General features: G+C 47.4%; 1 protein-coding gene across 1 annotated transcript in view; it reads right to left on the bottom strand.

Annotated features, from left to right (window-relative positions):
* Positions 1-1,226: 1,226 nt before the first annotated feature.
* The window catches only part of MARCHF4 (membrane associated ring-CH-type finger 4), a 105,130-nt gene continuing 90,035 nt past the window's right edge, over positions 1,227-16,321 (bottom strand). Inside the window, exon 4 of the mRNA XM_028112110.1 lies at positions 1,227-1,594. Coding sequence (XP_027967911.1) covers positions 1,227-1,594 — 368 coding nt within the window. The remainder of the gene's footprint in view (positions 1,595-16,321) is intronic.

The raw sequence follows: 16,321 nt of genomic DNA, 5'->3' as shown, positions 1-16,321 counted from the left end.
CACCCTGCCTAGCTGCATGGGAGGGACCAGGGAGTTTGTAGCACTGAGGGATGACTGCCCTCGGGGGAGGGTCCCAACTTGCAGGGAATACTTAGATTGGTCTCCACTCCACTCCTGGGGGGCATGTCCAGCCAACTTCCTCTCATCCGCTGCAGCAGCTATCCTGGGAGACCCTGGGTGGGAAGTGCTCTGCCCTTGGGGGGCCCTGGGTCTCTGCATGCTCCAAATCAGGAGAAGGCATGACATTGAGCGTGTCCTGGCCACGGGCAGGGTTGGGGAGTCGGGAAAGTCACTCCTGGATTGACAGTTTTGAAGGCTGAAGCCACAGCAGCAGGACTGTGCTTGAGATGCCCATGGGAAATCTGTACTTTTCTCTAGTTGTGTGTGTGTTTCCTGTAAACATCTTTGAGCCAAACCACCATAAAATAAAGTAACAAGGGCACGAAAAGACACCCATCTCCAAACCTAAGCCCTCTTTGAACCCCTCTGAAATTGGGAGAAGCTGAAATCGCCGTCCCTCTGGGGGCTCACTCCAACATCTCCCTCCCTGCACAGGACCCCAGAGTCCCTAAAGCCATCTGAGTCAGGAATCCTGCCCACCCAGATGAGCCCAGGGACCACCAATGCTGCCTGTCATCCTTGCCAGCCCACACCCATCCCTCTCCCTCCCCACCACGGCCCCAAACACAGCCCCGGGAGAAACAAAAGCTAACTCGAGGGGAAAACAAGGCAGGCCACAGTGCTTTTCCTTCGTGCACCCTTTGCATTTTTCCTCCCCAGCCCTGGTGCACACAGGGGCACCACCACCACCAACTCACCGGCTGTGCCTTCCCCCAGCCCCCACTTCGCCCAGCCCCCACTTCTCCCAGGTGTTTTGTGCATGGGCACATCCAGGATTGTTGTTGTGTTTCCTTCGGTTCCGGCTGGATTGCACTTCCTTGTTGAGTTTGTCCTGGAGTTCTTGCTCTTGTGGGAGACTGGGCTTGACTGATTGGAATCACAAAAGCTCTTTGGACACCAGCCTCACTCACTCCAGCTCTGATCCTGCCTCCAGGGCCCCCTCAAGACCCACAGCCCTCTGCCTGCCCTCTGCTCTGGCCCCTGGGGTGCCCCCTGGCCTCCCCACACCTGCTCCCCAGACTGCGGCCCCGCCCGGCCCAGCCCCTTCCCGGCCCCGCCTCCCCATCTCTGTGCAAGGTCACGGCCTCCCTTTCAGGTGTCTCCTCTCACACTGTTGTGACCCTCATGACGAGCTCCCGGCTCCCGCCCTGGGGGCTCCGCGGTTCATGAGGTCGTAAGTGACTCAAGATGTGCAGGATGGTGTAAGCACAGTGGTGATCGGACAGAGGGCCTGAGGGATGGCTGGCCGCCCGGGCAGGGCCTTCTTCAGGGCCCGGGGTGCCCCCAGCTTCCTCTTCCGAGGAGGGGGCATTAGCCTGGGTGGCTGAGGAGGTCCGGGGGTTTGTCCTGCCTCCCGACTTTTGATCCTCCAGGTCTTTCGTCTTGTCATAGTTTAGCACTTTCCACTGCTGGTTGACAGCCTGCCAGCGTTTAAAGATGCGGTACACGGAGGGTCCCTCGTGCACGATGAGACCTGTGGCGCCAGGGAGAGAGGAAAGCAAAGGCCGAGTAAGAGACCGAAGGTCACTGCCGGAAAAACTGTCTCCCTGCGCGTATCTACCAAGAGAGAAGTTGGAGCCAGCTGGATTTGTTGTGGGTTTGATTTGTTCTTTTCAAACCTCCCTTTCAGCTCTGAGCCACAGGGCTACCATCCCTGTATTCCTAGGCTCTATGTGTCCTCAGAAGGGGAAGGTGAAAGGCCGCCATACCTAGTTCATGAAACGGTTGCGTGCCTATGGGCAACGCCTTTGCCTACCTTTCCTCCACCCCTCCCACTTCTTGGCTTGACAAAACCCCAAATCATCATCCACTGAGGCATGGTAGAAATGTATTTTCCTCCCTCTACCACGTTAGCCGTGGCACCTGGCACTTGGCAGATGTTGAATGAACCGTGTGCTCTCAAACGCACCATGAACAGGACCATGGGCATTCCGTACCTGCCAAATGATGTCTGGAATTCCACTGGTTAACTCTCTGCTACTTAACAAATAGCCCAGTGCTACTGAACTACACCCCTGGGAGAGAGGACTTGGACCCAGCTATACTGGCCAGAAGCAGTGTAGAGCCAGAAAGAAGCCACGCCACACAACCAGGCAGATCAAGATGGGTTATGTGCCTACTCTGTTCCAGGCACTGGGGCTGGTGCAGTGAGCAGGACACCAGAGTCCTGCCTTCCCAGAGCTGATATTCTAGTGGAGAGACACGAAGCCGACACATAACCAAACCCATGAGACTATCTCAGGTGCTGACAAATGCTACAAGGAAGATAAAATAGGGTTAAATAGAAACTGGCTGCAGACACTGAGGGTCCTGCTTTATCAAGAGGGAGGCGGGAAAGGCCTTTTGCGGGGAGGTGATATTTACATTGACATGTTAATGATGAGGAGGGGACCATGCAAAGATCTGCAGAGGGGCATGTTAGTGATAGGAACTGCAAGTGTGAAGGTCAGCAGGTGGGAACGGAATGCACATGGGTCAGGAAGAAGGTCAGTGTGGCCAGGGTGCAGTGATGAGTGGGAAGTACAAAGAGATAAGGTAGGGCAGAGGTCAATATGATAAGGCCTTATAGGCCAAGGCAAGGGATTTTTATTTTATCCTAAGTATAATGGGAAGCCCCTGAAGGGTTTTAATGGGAGGGACGGGGTGATGTGATCTGGTTTACCTTTCAGAAAGTTCATTCTCGATCCTGTGGAACTGGATGAGGGAAACGAATAGGAGCAGGGGACCAAGCAGGAAGTGATGTAGTGATTCAAGCAGGAAGGGATGTAGCGATTCAAGCAGGAAGTGATGTAGTGATTCAAGCAGGAAGTGATGTAGTGATTCAAGCAGGAAGTGATGTAGTGATTCAAGCAGGAAGTGATGTAGTGATTCAAGCAAGAAGGGATGTAGTGATTCAAGCAGGAAAGGATGTAGCGATTCAAGCAGGAAGGGATGGTGGCCTAGACTAGGGTTGTAGCAGTGGATTCCGTGAGAAATTGTGTGGTCAGGGTATATGTAGAGGTAGTGCTCACAGACTTGCTGACAGGTAAGGTGTGAGTCAAGAGAAAAATCTGGACAGCTCAGGAGCTTTTCGTGGCCGTGCCATTTACTAATACGTGGACAGCGGGAGGGTAGGGGGTATGAATTTGTGTGGCTGTGGTCATGACTATATCAGTTTCCTATTGCTGCTGTAACAAATGACCACACAGTGGCTTAAAATAACACACATGCATTCTCTTATAGTTCTGGAGACAGAAGTCTAAAGTGAAGGTGTCAGAGGACTGGTTCTTTCTGGTGGCTTTGAGAGGAGGATTCATCTCCTTGCCTTTAAGCTTCTAGAAGTCGCCTGCATTACCTGTCTCTTCCCTACATCGCTCCACCTCTTTGTCCAATGTCATATCTCCTACTCTTCTGCCAATGTCTCTCTCTGCCTCGCTCTTATAAGAACACTTGTGATTGCATTGGGTCTGCCCAAATAATCCAGGATTCTCTCCCTATGTCACGATTCTTAAATTACTCACATCTTCAAGTCCCTTTTGCCATATAAGGTAAGATTAACAGTTTCCAGGGATTAGGACCTGGATGTCTTTGGGGGCCATTATCCAGCCCACCACAGTGATTAATAGTTGTATTTTGGTTATGGTAATTTAAGATGTCTGATAGAAATCTCACTGGAAGGTCCAGGTGGGCAGTTGGACATATGAGTCTGAGGTTAGGGAGAGGTCTGCCCAGGAGGTATAAGTCCTCAGTGTAGAGGTAGAATCTGAAGCCTTAGGAATGGTCCAGATCTCCTGGGGAGAGAAGGTAGACAGATAAGAGAAGGGGGCCAATGACAGATTCCTGGGCCTTCTCATGTATAGAGGTTTGGTGGAGGTCGAGCCGGCAAAGGAGGCTCTAAAGGAGCAATAAGTGGTATAGAAGCAAGACCAGCAAGTGTGTAGACCCAGAAGTCTAGAGAAGAATGTGTTTCAAGAAAGAGAGCATGCTAACTCTCAAATTCCATTGAAAGGGCAGCTCAGCTGGAATGAGGAGTGCCATTGGCTTAGTAAGCACAAGTGGAGGGAGGATGGTAGCTGTGAAAATCAGGTAGTTCTCAGCCAAGTGCCTCTGTCTCTTCTATGTCATTAGCGAAGATGGAAGGGATGCAGGAGGAAGTGTTGAAGATTTGTGGAGAGAAGAAAAAGTGGGACATGATTACGGTGGAAAATGGGAGACTGAATTTACAAAGGAGATGTAAAAGAACTGTCTGACAGTGTTGAGTGTCCATTTGATATTTGTGGCCACAAATTTGAAATGAGTTGTGCGGCTTTTCTCCATACCCTCAACTGCCTTCTAGGTGCACTTATGGAGTAGGAAAGTTGAGTTTAATCAGTATGGACTTTTCTCAGGCAAGCGAGACATAAGAGAGGACAATGGGAATTATGGATGTTTGCAAGGGAGTGGTTATCACACTGGCCCATGGAGTCTAGGCTGGGGAGAAGGAAAGTGATACACAAAAGGGATCAGGAAAAATGGAAAGTGATCGGGTCAATGCCAAGAGGTCTCTTTGAAGTTACAGAATTGCTAGAGTCAGTGATCTACAAGGACGGCGAAGGGGAGTGATGCTCAGAGAGTAGGATGTTTAAACCCAGACTTTGGAAGTGGTGTGGTTCTTGGTGATGATGAGGTCTAGGGAACGTCTGCTTGGGCAGGGGCTGAGATGGGCTAAAGGAAAAGGCCTGTGGAGTAATGAGGTAGCCAAGGAGTTGGACAGATTATCTGCATCAACCATCCTCAGTGCTATCAGACCAAATGCCCCCTTTTAAAACAAATATAGTGTAATATCCCCTTTCTTATTTATCCTGAAGTGAAATTCACAAGATAAAATAAGCTACCATGATTTCTTTTTTTGAAAAAATGCCCTAAACAGATAACGTTAAAACAACAACAACAACAACAACAGGAGAAGTCATTTATAACTAAGCAATATAAATTTCAAAACAAATTCTGGGGCACAACTACATTAGAAAACAAACAAAAAACCTCAGAGATTTGCAAAATGCCCCTAGGAGACGGTACCACCTCTGCTGAGAGCCACTGATCACAGAGACGCTAAAGACAGGAATGGTGGTAGGGAGAGTATGAACCAGGGGCCCCTAGGAATGTGAGGAGTGAGTAGGCAGCCAGCAGCCAATAGCATAAAGAAGGGGAAAGGGGAAGTCAAATATGATGCATGCACTGCAAGGGGCTGGGACTTCTGAAGGATAAGGGAAGAGAGGCGGTTTGGAAGCAGTAATGGGGAGCAAAGAGGATGTGGACCTTACCTCCAGGCCCTGTAGAATACAGTATATGGGAGAAAAAAGCAGCTACCACTTGAGACAGCAAGAAACAGTGTCCTCAGAAGATAGCTGTTTCAGTGAAAGGAACACTCACAGAAGAAGTTGCTAGTGATGGACCATGAGGTCCGGAGGAAGGGCTGGGAAGATGGGGCCAGTTAAGGAAAGTGCACAATAGGAAAGTGGTAATTGTCCATATCATGAGGGTGGTCTGGGGGGCTGGGCCCCGTGATGGGGAGTGAGAAGACTGGGCATTCACCCTGCAGCAACTGTCAGTGGAGGGGTGGCTGACGGCCTGGCCTCGGGGGCGGGGGTGGGGGGTGGGGGGTGAGGAAGAGCTGACTCACAGGAGCAAATAGCCATGAGTCACTTCAGCCTCCTCGGTGTCAAGCAGAGACGGAATGGAAACATCTCAAAGCTTCTCCAACCTTGAACATACTGTGATTCTATGAGACAAGATAGCCACCCACTGGCACTCTTTCCTCTAGTGTGACAACAGCTCCTGAGATTGCCCTCTGGCAACAAGTTTCCAAGTGTTCCTTAGAGAGACAGTCTCCCTGTGGCCCAGTTGTTCCTAATCTCTTGGGTCATGTGCCACTTTGAGGATCTGATGAAAGCTAAGGACCATCTCCCTGGAACAAAAACCACACAGACGAATCTAGGGGTTCATAAATCTCCCAAAGACCACCAATGGACCCCTTCATATGGCCTGCCCAACCCTGAACAAGGAGACCTCTCTGCCCCCTGTCTCATCACCCTGCCCCAGTCACTTCCTTCAACCTTGTGAATATGTGTCCTGTGTTCATTATTTCCACAAGCCTATCTGAACATTGCAATGCTCTTTTCCCTGGACTGTTAGCCCCTTGAGGACAGAGACCAGGAATGGTTGAGGGTTGGGCAGCCAACACAGTAGCTGGAGCTTAACAAAGCCTTGCTGATGATGGAGGAGATGGGGACCTTGGGGAGAGAGAAGCAGAATCTTTTGAAGCCCCAAACTAACTCTTTCCAATAACAGCCACTACACTTGATTCTTAATTAGCTTCTCGATCAGACAATTTTACCCTGATTGAAGAGGGTGGCTTAAAATTTTGGTCTGAATGCCGCCTTCTAATTATCTAACTGTCTAGTGTTCAGGAAGTAATTAAACCACTTTAATGAATAGATGGCTGAAGGGGGGAAGGTGCACCTGTTTTTTGTGGATAATGCTTGTTGGGCAAAAACGGGAAAAGCACAACTACCTCATTCCCATCCACTCCCCTTAGCTCTCCCTCTGCTTCCTGTTCTACAAATTACTTATTGATTCCTTGGATGGCAGAATAAAAACAAAACAAACAAAACAAAAACGGAGGAAGGTGGGTAGGGCTCATCTGATTGGGACAGGTGAAAATAGGGAAGTTGAAGAGAAGGAAGGAAGGAAGGAAGAGAGGTTGGGTTAGAAATGGTGGTGGATGGAGATAGAGGCTGAAATTAGAATAGGAAGAAAGCAAGCTATTGGTGAAGGGAGGCAGAGAAGCAATAGAAGAAGATGGCCCATTAGAATGCATGGCAGTACCAGAAATTCAGTATGTTTTGATTGGGTCCTTCTCTGGTGTTTTCTGTTTCATTTAACAGTGACCTCATAACCACGTACAAGGTGGCCAATCCTGGGCTGTATTTGTGGGAAATCCAGTTCCAGAAAATTGCCACCTTCATCTCCCTGACATCTCTCCACCTTTGGGGGCAACTCTTCCTCACATCGCCAGAGGCTCCATAACTCTCAGAACACTTTGCTTGCCATCATATCTCTTCCCACTGGCCTCCTGCTGAAGTGGCCCTTTGGTTAGCCCACAAGGAGGGAGGGAAGGTGGCCACTGTGAGTGGGTGGTCCTGTCTGCTTGGCTCCTCCTGCCCCTAACTCACCACTGACCCAGGGCTGTCAGGGAGTCCTCAATCCTTGGTTGGGATCAGCATCCCAATCCTGCCCTGCTGAATTCTGCCCATTGGCTCTTGCTGTGTCCAAAGCAGTGAGATACAATTTAATTCTATTTAGGTAATATTTCCTGAGTACCTACTATTTGCTTCTCTGAACACCTGTGATGGAACAAAAAAACTGGTTCTTATCACATATGGAGTTAACAGGCCAAGGGTAACTGAGAAGTCTGCAGAGAAGCTTCTGGTCCCCTCAGCAATGTCCAAATCTTCCTTCCCACCTCTCATCTCCTGCAGGTATCCTGATTTAAGTGGCAAAAAAGTTACAGACAAGTCTACAACAGTGCTTCTTAAACTTTAGTATGCATCAGAATCAGCCAAGGAGCTTATTAAAACACGGATTCCCGGGCTCTACCTCCAGAGAGTCTGAATCAGTAGGTCTTGGATGAGGCCTAAGGATTTGCGTTCCTAAGCCGATGCTGCCTGTGTGTGGACCACACACTTGAGTAGCACTGCCTAGAACATGGTCCTTATTCTGGCCTACTGCCTCATGGAAGGCTCTAACTTTTGGTCAAATAAAGAGTTAAAGGTACTTTTTTAAAAGTTTTATTTATTTGAGAGAGAGAGAGAGAGAGAGAGAGAGTACAAGCGGAGGGGAGGGGCAAAGGGGAGAGAGAGAAAGAATCCCAAGCAGACTCCCCACTGAGCATGGAGCCCGACTCGGGGCTCGATCTCACCATCTTGAGATCGTGACCTGAGCCGAAACCAAGTCAGATGCTCAACCCACTGAGCCACCCAGAGGCCCCAAGAGCTATGGGTAATTTTAAAAAATACTCTAGCTCCAGATGGGACAGACATGGAAATGTGAGGCAACTAAAGAAATGGATATTTCCCTTCTAGACTCAGAGTACTTTGGGTCCCACAGTTCAGAGGCACCTCGCCAATGAACACGCACTGGACATTCAGAGTGTCTGCCACTTACTCGCCCTATGGATTTTAGGCAAGTTATTTCCTCTTCCCAAGCCTCAGGTTCTTCTTCAGTAAACTGGGACTGATACCTCCTTGCTTATAGGTTGTTAGGAGATTAAAGGAGGTAATGAGTCCGGTGTGCTCTTGCTTGGTGCTGTGCCAGGCACACATTTAACATGCAGAGCCATGTGATATTGATTATTGTGGGGGTGGGGGTAGAAGTTATAGGACAGAAGAAGCCCACTTGTATCTTTTCCTCCTCCTTTATCGCCAACTCCCTTCCCGAGCGCAAACACCTGCTCTTCCGACTCCTAACTGCCCTTCCCAATCCTCAGTCTGAGTCACTGTTTGTAGATGAATAAGATGCTGGAGCTGAGAGGAGCTCTAGGGGCCAACTGATTCTGCAGATGTGGTGACCAGCCTCCACTCCCGTCTCCTCTCCCACCACCAAGAGCCTTCAGCAGTGCCGGGGGAGGGATGCTCCCCGCCTGCAGAGTCACCTGCTGTCAGACAGCTGTGGGGCAAGACTTCACCCTGAAGCCCCACCACTGCCAAGCTCAGCTTCCCGATGCTACCCCGTCGAGGGCCCAGCCCTGTCAGAACCTGCACTGAAGAACTTATCCGGCAAGCGTGGGAAAGAAATCAATCTAACCAGCTAGTGTTGGGGGGCCGAGGGTTAGGAGGTGCTGTCATGAGATGGTATTGGCCATCTCCACGGTCATAGCTTCATGCCCCTCGCAAGTGTAGCCAGGCTGTGCTCCTGGGAGCCCCTCTGAGGAGGTGGTGAGATATGGATCCATGGGCCTCCTTTGGGCAGGCTCACCTTGACCCAGATGCTTTGGGGCTTAGTTTGGGTTACTCTTTCAGCAATAAAGACCCAAAAGACAGAGGACACTGAAAGCTTTCAATGTGGGTGAAGCAAAGCCACCTTCCTCTTGTGTTTCCATCCCATTGATGCCTTGCCAGTGTCCAGAGAGGGGCTGTCGCCTTGGAGGCGACTTCTATTAGAATTCCCTTCCCAGCAGGGTCCTTGCTGGACTGGTTGACCTTGGTCAAGCTGTCCAGGATGTCTCTAAACATATCAGAGCCAGAATCATCCCGGCCCCTCTGCCCACTCAAGGCATTGCAGAGACCTGTGAGAAGACCTTGGCTAGAAAATCATTAAGAGTGCTGAGACTCCTTGAAATGAATGAATGAGCTTAACTCAGTAGGACTGGGTAGGGAAGAGAAATATTCCTGGAGCCCCAAATATCCGGGCATTGGTACAAGTGACGGGTTCATTCCTGGAAGTGTGTGCATGAAGCTATGTCCCAAGATACTGTGGGTTTTTTTTATTTTTCCTGTGGCGGTTCTCTAAAAGCTCAGAGCTATCACTATCTGGAAAGACACAGACAGAATTGCATTTCTCAGGCACTCTGGGCGATGATGGTGCAGGTCATGGTAATGAAGGTGATGGTGATGGCAGTACTTAGGGAATGCTTCCTATGTTCTGTTGCTCTAAAAGGGCTTTGCAAATATAGTCTACATCTCACAGAAATCCCATGAGGTAGGTGGTATTGTCTCCACCTGACGAAGGAGAAACTGAGCTCAGAGAGGCTTAGTGTCTTGCCCAAAGACACACAGCTTGTACAGGTAGGGGGACATAAACTTAGGTTCATTTGAAACAGAACGGTGCCATGTGTCTGGGCTCCTTCCTCCTCCATGCTCCAGGTCGTGGGCTCCCCCAGGGAAAGCAGCTATGGAGGAGATAATTTTTTTATAGTCTGTATATACAATTTCTATTTCAATTCACAATAAGATGTCTTTTGTGCTATGCATTTAAAAAATGTGTTACAGCGTTATAACCAAGTGGTTAAGGATGTGGGCTTTGAAATCAGACGAAACTGGGTTCTAGTTGTATGACCTTGGGTGATTACCTCTTAGCCTTAATTTTTTTTATCAGGAAAATGAGCATTTTAATAGTAACTACACCTTGAAGTTGTAGGGAGTAAATAAGACAATGCACATAAAGCACTTTTTAACAGTGTTTGGTGTATAGCAAATAGTAAATTTTAGTTATGATTTTATTATCATCATTATGAAATAAGTTTCACATGATTTCATCTTAAGGGAGTTATGTTAAAGTTACAAAAGTAGTTTCTTTAAACAAATGTGCCAGAATTCTATATCTAAAAAGAGTTTAAAATCCCAGGATTTTAAAAGACTATCCTTGGGGGGTGCCTGGGTGGCTCAGTTGGTTAAGAGTCTGCCTTCAGCTCAGGTCATGATCCCAGGATCCTGGGATGGAGCCCCGCATTGGGCTCCCTGTTCAGAGGGAAGCCTGCTTCTCTCTCTCCTGCTTCCCCTGTTTGTGCTCTCTCTCTCTCTGTGGGTGTCAAATAAATAAATAAAATCTTAAAAATCTTAAAAAAAAAAAGACTACGCTTGGGAACTGGGCTATTGTTTCTTAGGCTATCCTAGTGCAGAGCATTTCTGGAAATTTCTCAATGACATAACCTTTGACGGACATGATTGACTGTCCACCAAAACCCCACTCTTCTCTTCCTTGGTACAGAGTTGCCACTGAGAAAGAATGACATTTCACCACTTTGCACCCACGGGGAGCTGGGTGACCAGGACTGCATGTGAGCATGAGTCAGGCCGAGGTTTAAGAATGGGTACTGAGGGGGAAAGTATGTGGTGTGTGTGTGTGTGTGTGTGTGTGTGTGTGCTTTATCCATGCTTGCTCTTATTTTCTATTAGCTGAAAATAAAAGATTCAAAAGCCTAGGGGACTGTGGTCACAAAATGGAAGGAGCCTGGGTCCCTGAGTCTCTGTGTGGAGGAGAACCTCCCCACTGATCAGGAGCTTCTACTGCATTAAGCCACTGAAATTTTATATATATATATATATATATAAACATCCCATTGAACCGAAAGCTGCTTTTTGCTTGTGGCCCCTACCCTAGCACGACAGGTATTTTAGTTAGGGTATTTAGTTAGAGTAACTCCAGCAGATGCATATATATATATATATATATATATATATGCAATATATATGCATGTTTCATGTTTTCCCCCAAAATATATTACTTGGCTCAAGCAGCCACCTTATTTACTAGATTGTTTTTTTTTTTCTAGCTATAGACCCACTGTCAATGGACAGACAGGCGACTCCTGAAGCTATTCCCAAGACTGTGCTGTAGGCACTGAAGATAGTTCCCAAGAGGTGTTCCTAAACTATTTGAGCCCCGTTCGCACACTGGAAGAAATGAAGTGCCTCCCAAGGGGTCTCCTTTGAGGGGGACAGTGCTCACTTGGCGTGTCTGCTTCCAAATCAGTCACCTGCACTTACCGAGCAGCTAGCATTTAGAGGTGGAGAGAGCGGGCCTTGCATAGGAAGCCCTGGTCGGTTGGGGGAGGCAGGGGGTGGGCAGAATATGAGTTAACAGTTAATCTGGAGAGTTGGATAAGCCATATGCATTTAATGGAACACAGACTGGACATCATCCTCCCCGTTTACATGGCTGACGCTTATCAGTTGTTTGGTCTAGCCAACATGATTGGGAATCCCCCCACTGCCACAGTGGTCAGCCTCTGAGAATTATGACGTCTTCTTACAATGGAAGTGATTTCAAACTCCTAGAATGTCAGACCTAGAAGTACCTTGCAAGTTATCAGGTTCAACCGTCTCATGTTATAGAGGACTTAACTGAACTATAAAAAGAAGTAACTTGCCCAAGGTCACAGAAGTGGTGGCAAATCTAGTCTTCAGACCTAGATTTTCTACTTCCTAGGCTCTTCTGGGGTACCAGGCTGCCTTCCCCATATTTTCAGTTTATCAGTCAGGGAATTAAAAGGTTTGACAGATGGCGTCTTTTCTAGCCCAAGGGAAGGAAGAAAGGAAGGGATCTTTGTGCCAGGTAAGTGTTTTTTAGTGAATGTGAATTAAAATTAAGTTTGAAAAATCATGTTTTTGTAGCCCTGCTGCTCCCACCATTTGCCCACTTACTATAAATTGGAATTTGAATTCCTTTATCTCAGACGGCAGGCACCAGGTATCTCTAAATTATAGGAAAGAACCTCAATGAATAGCAGACAGAGGAAGCTTTAACAAAAGATTTTCTATAATTTTGTAAATTACCATAGTCCACAGTTTTAAAGATTTGAAACAATCTCGGAAATGCTCTCCTTTCTTTCCCTGACCACATCCCACTCACAAGTCAAAAACAAACGTGATAACGATGAGGTCCTCATTTTTTTTTGCAGATTTGACTTTTTGGTGGCCAATCTCTTGAGTCTGTGGAGTGAAAAAAAAATGTTTTTGGTGCCAAAGACCTTAATTAATTTGCTCTTGTTAAATCCTAATAACTTGACCCACTGGAGCAGAGACTGTCCCATTTGTTTGCTGGGAGGCTCTGTCAGCTTTTCTGCTTGGGCAGCCACCATCATTAATGATGACGGAAGAGGGGGCAGGGGGTGGGAGGACATTCTATGTAATCAGATCTTCTCATTGAGGGGACATGCGTGAGGGAACTAAAAACCTTCAAGAAGAGGCACTGCTCCATATAACAGCGGACTCTCAATTATGTGAAGACACGGGGTCAGGCTTCCTAGGCTGTGACTAGCTTCTGGTTTTAACAGTTTCTGCAAACCTTTATTGAGTGCCCACTCCAAGGGGGAATCTACCCAGATCAAGTGTCTCCCAGCCTGGTCACGGATTTTATGAATGCCTGCTCCTTTCCACACGCCATCGTATTCAGTCCTTTCAACAGTGCTCTGAAGATGGTATTATTATCCCATTTCACAGATGAGAAAAGGGAAGCAGAGAGTGGTTATGCAAATCACGCAAGGTCTCAAGGTTAGTAAGAAACTGAGCAACATGTGATCCAGACCCTTAGGTGGCACCCTCCTGCCACTCCAGAAACCCACCGTCCTGGGTTTTGTGACCCATTCCCTCCTGTTTTTCTCATTCTGTCTTCATCCATCTTTTAAGCGTATAATGGTCCCTAGGTCTCCATCCTTAGCCACCTACTCTTTGAATGCTCCTTCTAAGTTGTCTTGCCAAAACCTACAGCTTTACCCCCTCTTATTGTTGACCCCCAAACCTGTGTTCAAGTTTTATGATCCAACTGCCTACAGAAGGCTTTCCTTACCTCCCTCCCCACCTTCTCATTAGTCACCAATCCTCATCAGAACTGGTCCGATGCCCTCAAATCTTCCTCTACTAACAGGAGGCCACCTGTTAGTAGAGGAAGGCCCTTTCTTTCTTTCTACCCCCACAGAGACTCTTTCCTGGCAATGCCTTCCCCTCTTTGCAGCCCATAATGTACTCCATGCATCTTGCTTCTCTTCTACTGCAAACTCTTTGCTTAGGAGCTGCCTCTTATCTCACTGCCTGGATTTTAGGCTTGTGATGGGCCTTTTGTTTGGTGCTTTTGCCAAAGACTTACCTTTGGTTCCCCTTTGCTTCTCCATTGCCAACCCCATTCTCATGCTCAGCTGTGGTATCCCCACTCAAGCCAGACCCTGGGATTCCTACTTGCTTCAAAGAAGTTCATACCGTCCTATCTTATCCACATCCTAAGGGCTTCTCAAGGTCATCCCACACACGTCTTCCCCACTGCACTGTTTTGCATTTCTTTCCATTTTGCTCAGACTATTACAAGCATTTTCCAGCTGGCCCCTCGCTGCCTCTAGTCTTTCCAGCTCCAGTCCATCCTCCCTATCATTGCCAGAGTTGCCTCTGCAAAGCACACGTACATCTGACCACACTTCTTTCCGGTATAAAATCTTATTAATGCCTCCCTGTCACCAACAAGTTGAAGTCTGAGCTGCTTAGCCCATGATTCATGATACTGTGGGATTTGGCTCCTGCCAACCTCCACATCCCTATGGCCCATCACCCACCTTCCCACTCTGGCTCTTGACACTGAGCCATACGCACCTGCTCCGAGTTTCCCAAGTGTCCCTGGTTCTCTCAAGTCTCTGGCCTCTACACATGCTAGTCTCTCTGCCTGGAATGTTCTTTTCCTCTCTTCTGGACAAACTTTGACCTATCTTTTGAAAAGGGCTGAAGGATAGGGTTCCTTCCTTCAAAAAGCCTTCCTGGACTCCTTGAAGAGGGAGTTAATTGCTCTCTATTCTGTTCCACATTTCTCTGTATCTTATCCTGGCTGCCACTGTGTTGTGATTTATTTGTAGATTGGGAGCTCCTTGAGGGAAAAGACTGTGTCTCGTTCATTCCTTTACTAAAGTTCCCTCATTTTAGGAACAAAACCAGACAGCCAGGAAATGCTACTGAATGAATGGAGATGCTAATCCTGAGCCCCTTCTGACTCATAAATGATAAATGATTAACTTGTCTGCCTTCCCAGTAAAATGTAAGATCCCGAGAGCAAGTGACTCTCTTATTGGGAGTGCCCTTTCAATAAATATTTTTTAGTGAATGAATGGATTCCCTAAGTTCATGTTAGCCAGGACATGTAGCTTCCCCTGCCCTAAGTTCCTTCCACCAGAGTGTCTCACAGGGAGACAAACGATCCAAATTTCACCTTAAATTCTATGTTTTTAAAAGATTTTATTTATTTATTTATTTATTTATTTATTTATTTATTTGAGAGAGAGAGAGAGAGCACAGAGGGAGAGGGAGAAGCAGACTCCCCACAGAGCAGGGAGCACAATGCGGGGTTCAGTCCCAGGATCCTGGGATCATGACCTGAGCCGAGGGCAGACACTTGACTGACTGAGCCACCCAGGTGCCCCTTACCTCTATTTCTTAAGCCTCCCTCTCAGTTGGTGTCAGAATAGCACTGATCAAAAGGGAGGTACAACAATGGCTAACCTCCAAGACCCTGAATAAAGGACAGGAGCAGCCAAGACTCACTAAATTTCTTATTGCTCAGCCATTACCTTATGGGTCAAGGTATTACTGAACCAATTTCCCTTCAACCTGCCTCCCCATCCAAGCTCTGCATTTGCAATTTCACAGAGCAATCAGAGATAAAAGAGGCAGTAGAAAGCACCCTGGAATTGGAGTCCAAGGTTTTTGGTCTAATTCTCAGCTCTGCCATTTTTTTAGCTATGTGACCTGGAGCACAATTACTTTAAGCTTTTCCTCATCTGTTAAATATGGATCATAATACTTACCCCACTCATCTCTTAGGGTTATTGTGCCCTTTCTCAGTTCTTCTGTGCCCTTGCAGGAGTGTTTGGTGGTTTGTTCTGTCCACAGCAACTTAGTTTTGGTTTTCATAGTGGCATGGATTGGTCTAGGAAGTTAGGACTCTACCCAAGAGACGTTTAATATGTAAGGGCAGCTTGTCTCCCAGAATGTACAACCTTCTGATATAACCAAGTCTAGAGCCCTTGTCCACAGCCCTGGACCCTTGCTGCATCCAACAGAGAACCCAGACCTTCCTGGCACTCATTTCAGGCAAAATTCTTTGGTGAGAACCAAAGGCCCTTCCCTGAAGGTCAGCCAGGTGGACATAGCTGTGGATGGAGCAGATGTGGCTTCGTGGGCAGCATGGTGACCATGTCCCATACACTGCATCCTCTTGGCTTCATGGCAGAGAATATCTGCTCAGCTGGTGCTGGCGCCCAGTGGAGTGTCTGTGTCCTTCCCACTCCCATGAGTTTTCCCTTAGAGCACTGCTCTGATAAAAGGTAAATCTATTTTTAAGGATTACTTAAAGCTATATATTTCATGTTTACTCAGATTCTTTACTGTCTGAGGCCATTTAACAGTCTTAGGGAATAGACAAATTGTTTTCGGTGTCTGAAAAATAGAGGAAGTCCAAAGACTCATCTTAACAGATGGTCTTATTCCTTTCTTACTCAGCCTTTTGAGCTAACACAAGGCTAGACTCATTTTCCTTCTTCTGGTGATAAATTTCCATCCAGTTACTGAATTTCTCCATCCATCCAAGGAGTTCGAGTCTATAGATATGGACTTTTTCATTTAACATTTTTTTTCAGCCAACATTTCTTGAGAATAGTCACCTCTCCCATTGTCACTTCTATCTACTTTCTGATAAGGAATCATATCTT

The sequence above is a fragment of the Eumetopias jubatus genome, unplaced genomic scaffold (assembly GCF_037043125.1).
Source record: "Eumetopias jubatus isolate StellerSeaLion01/CBP00866 unplaced genomic scaffold, mEumJub1_p1.0 scaffold_3, whole genome shotgun sequence".
NCBI classification, from domain to species: domain Eukaryota; kingdom Metazoa; phylum Chordata; class Mammalia; order Carnivora; family Otariidae; genus Eumetopias; species Eumetopias jubatus.
Note: the sequence above shows the minus strand (reverse complement) of the source record. Positions and strands in the feature narration are given on the sequence as shown.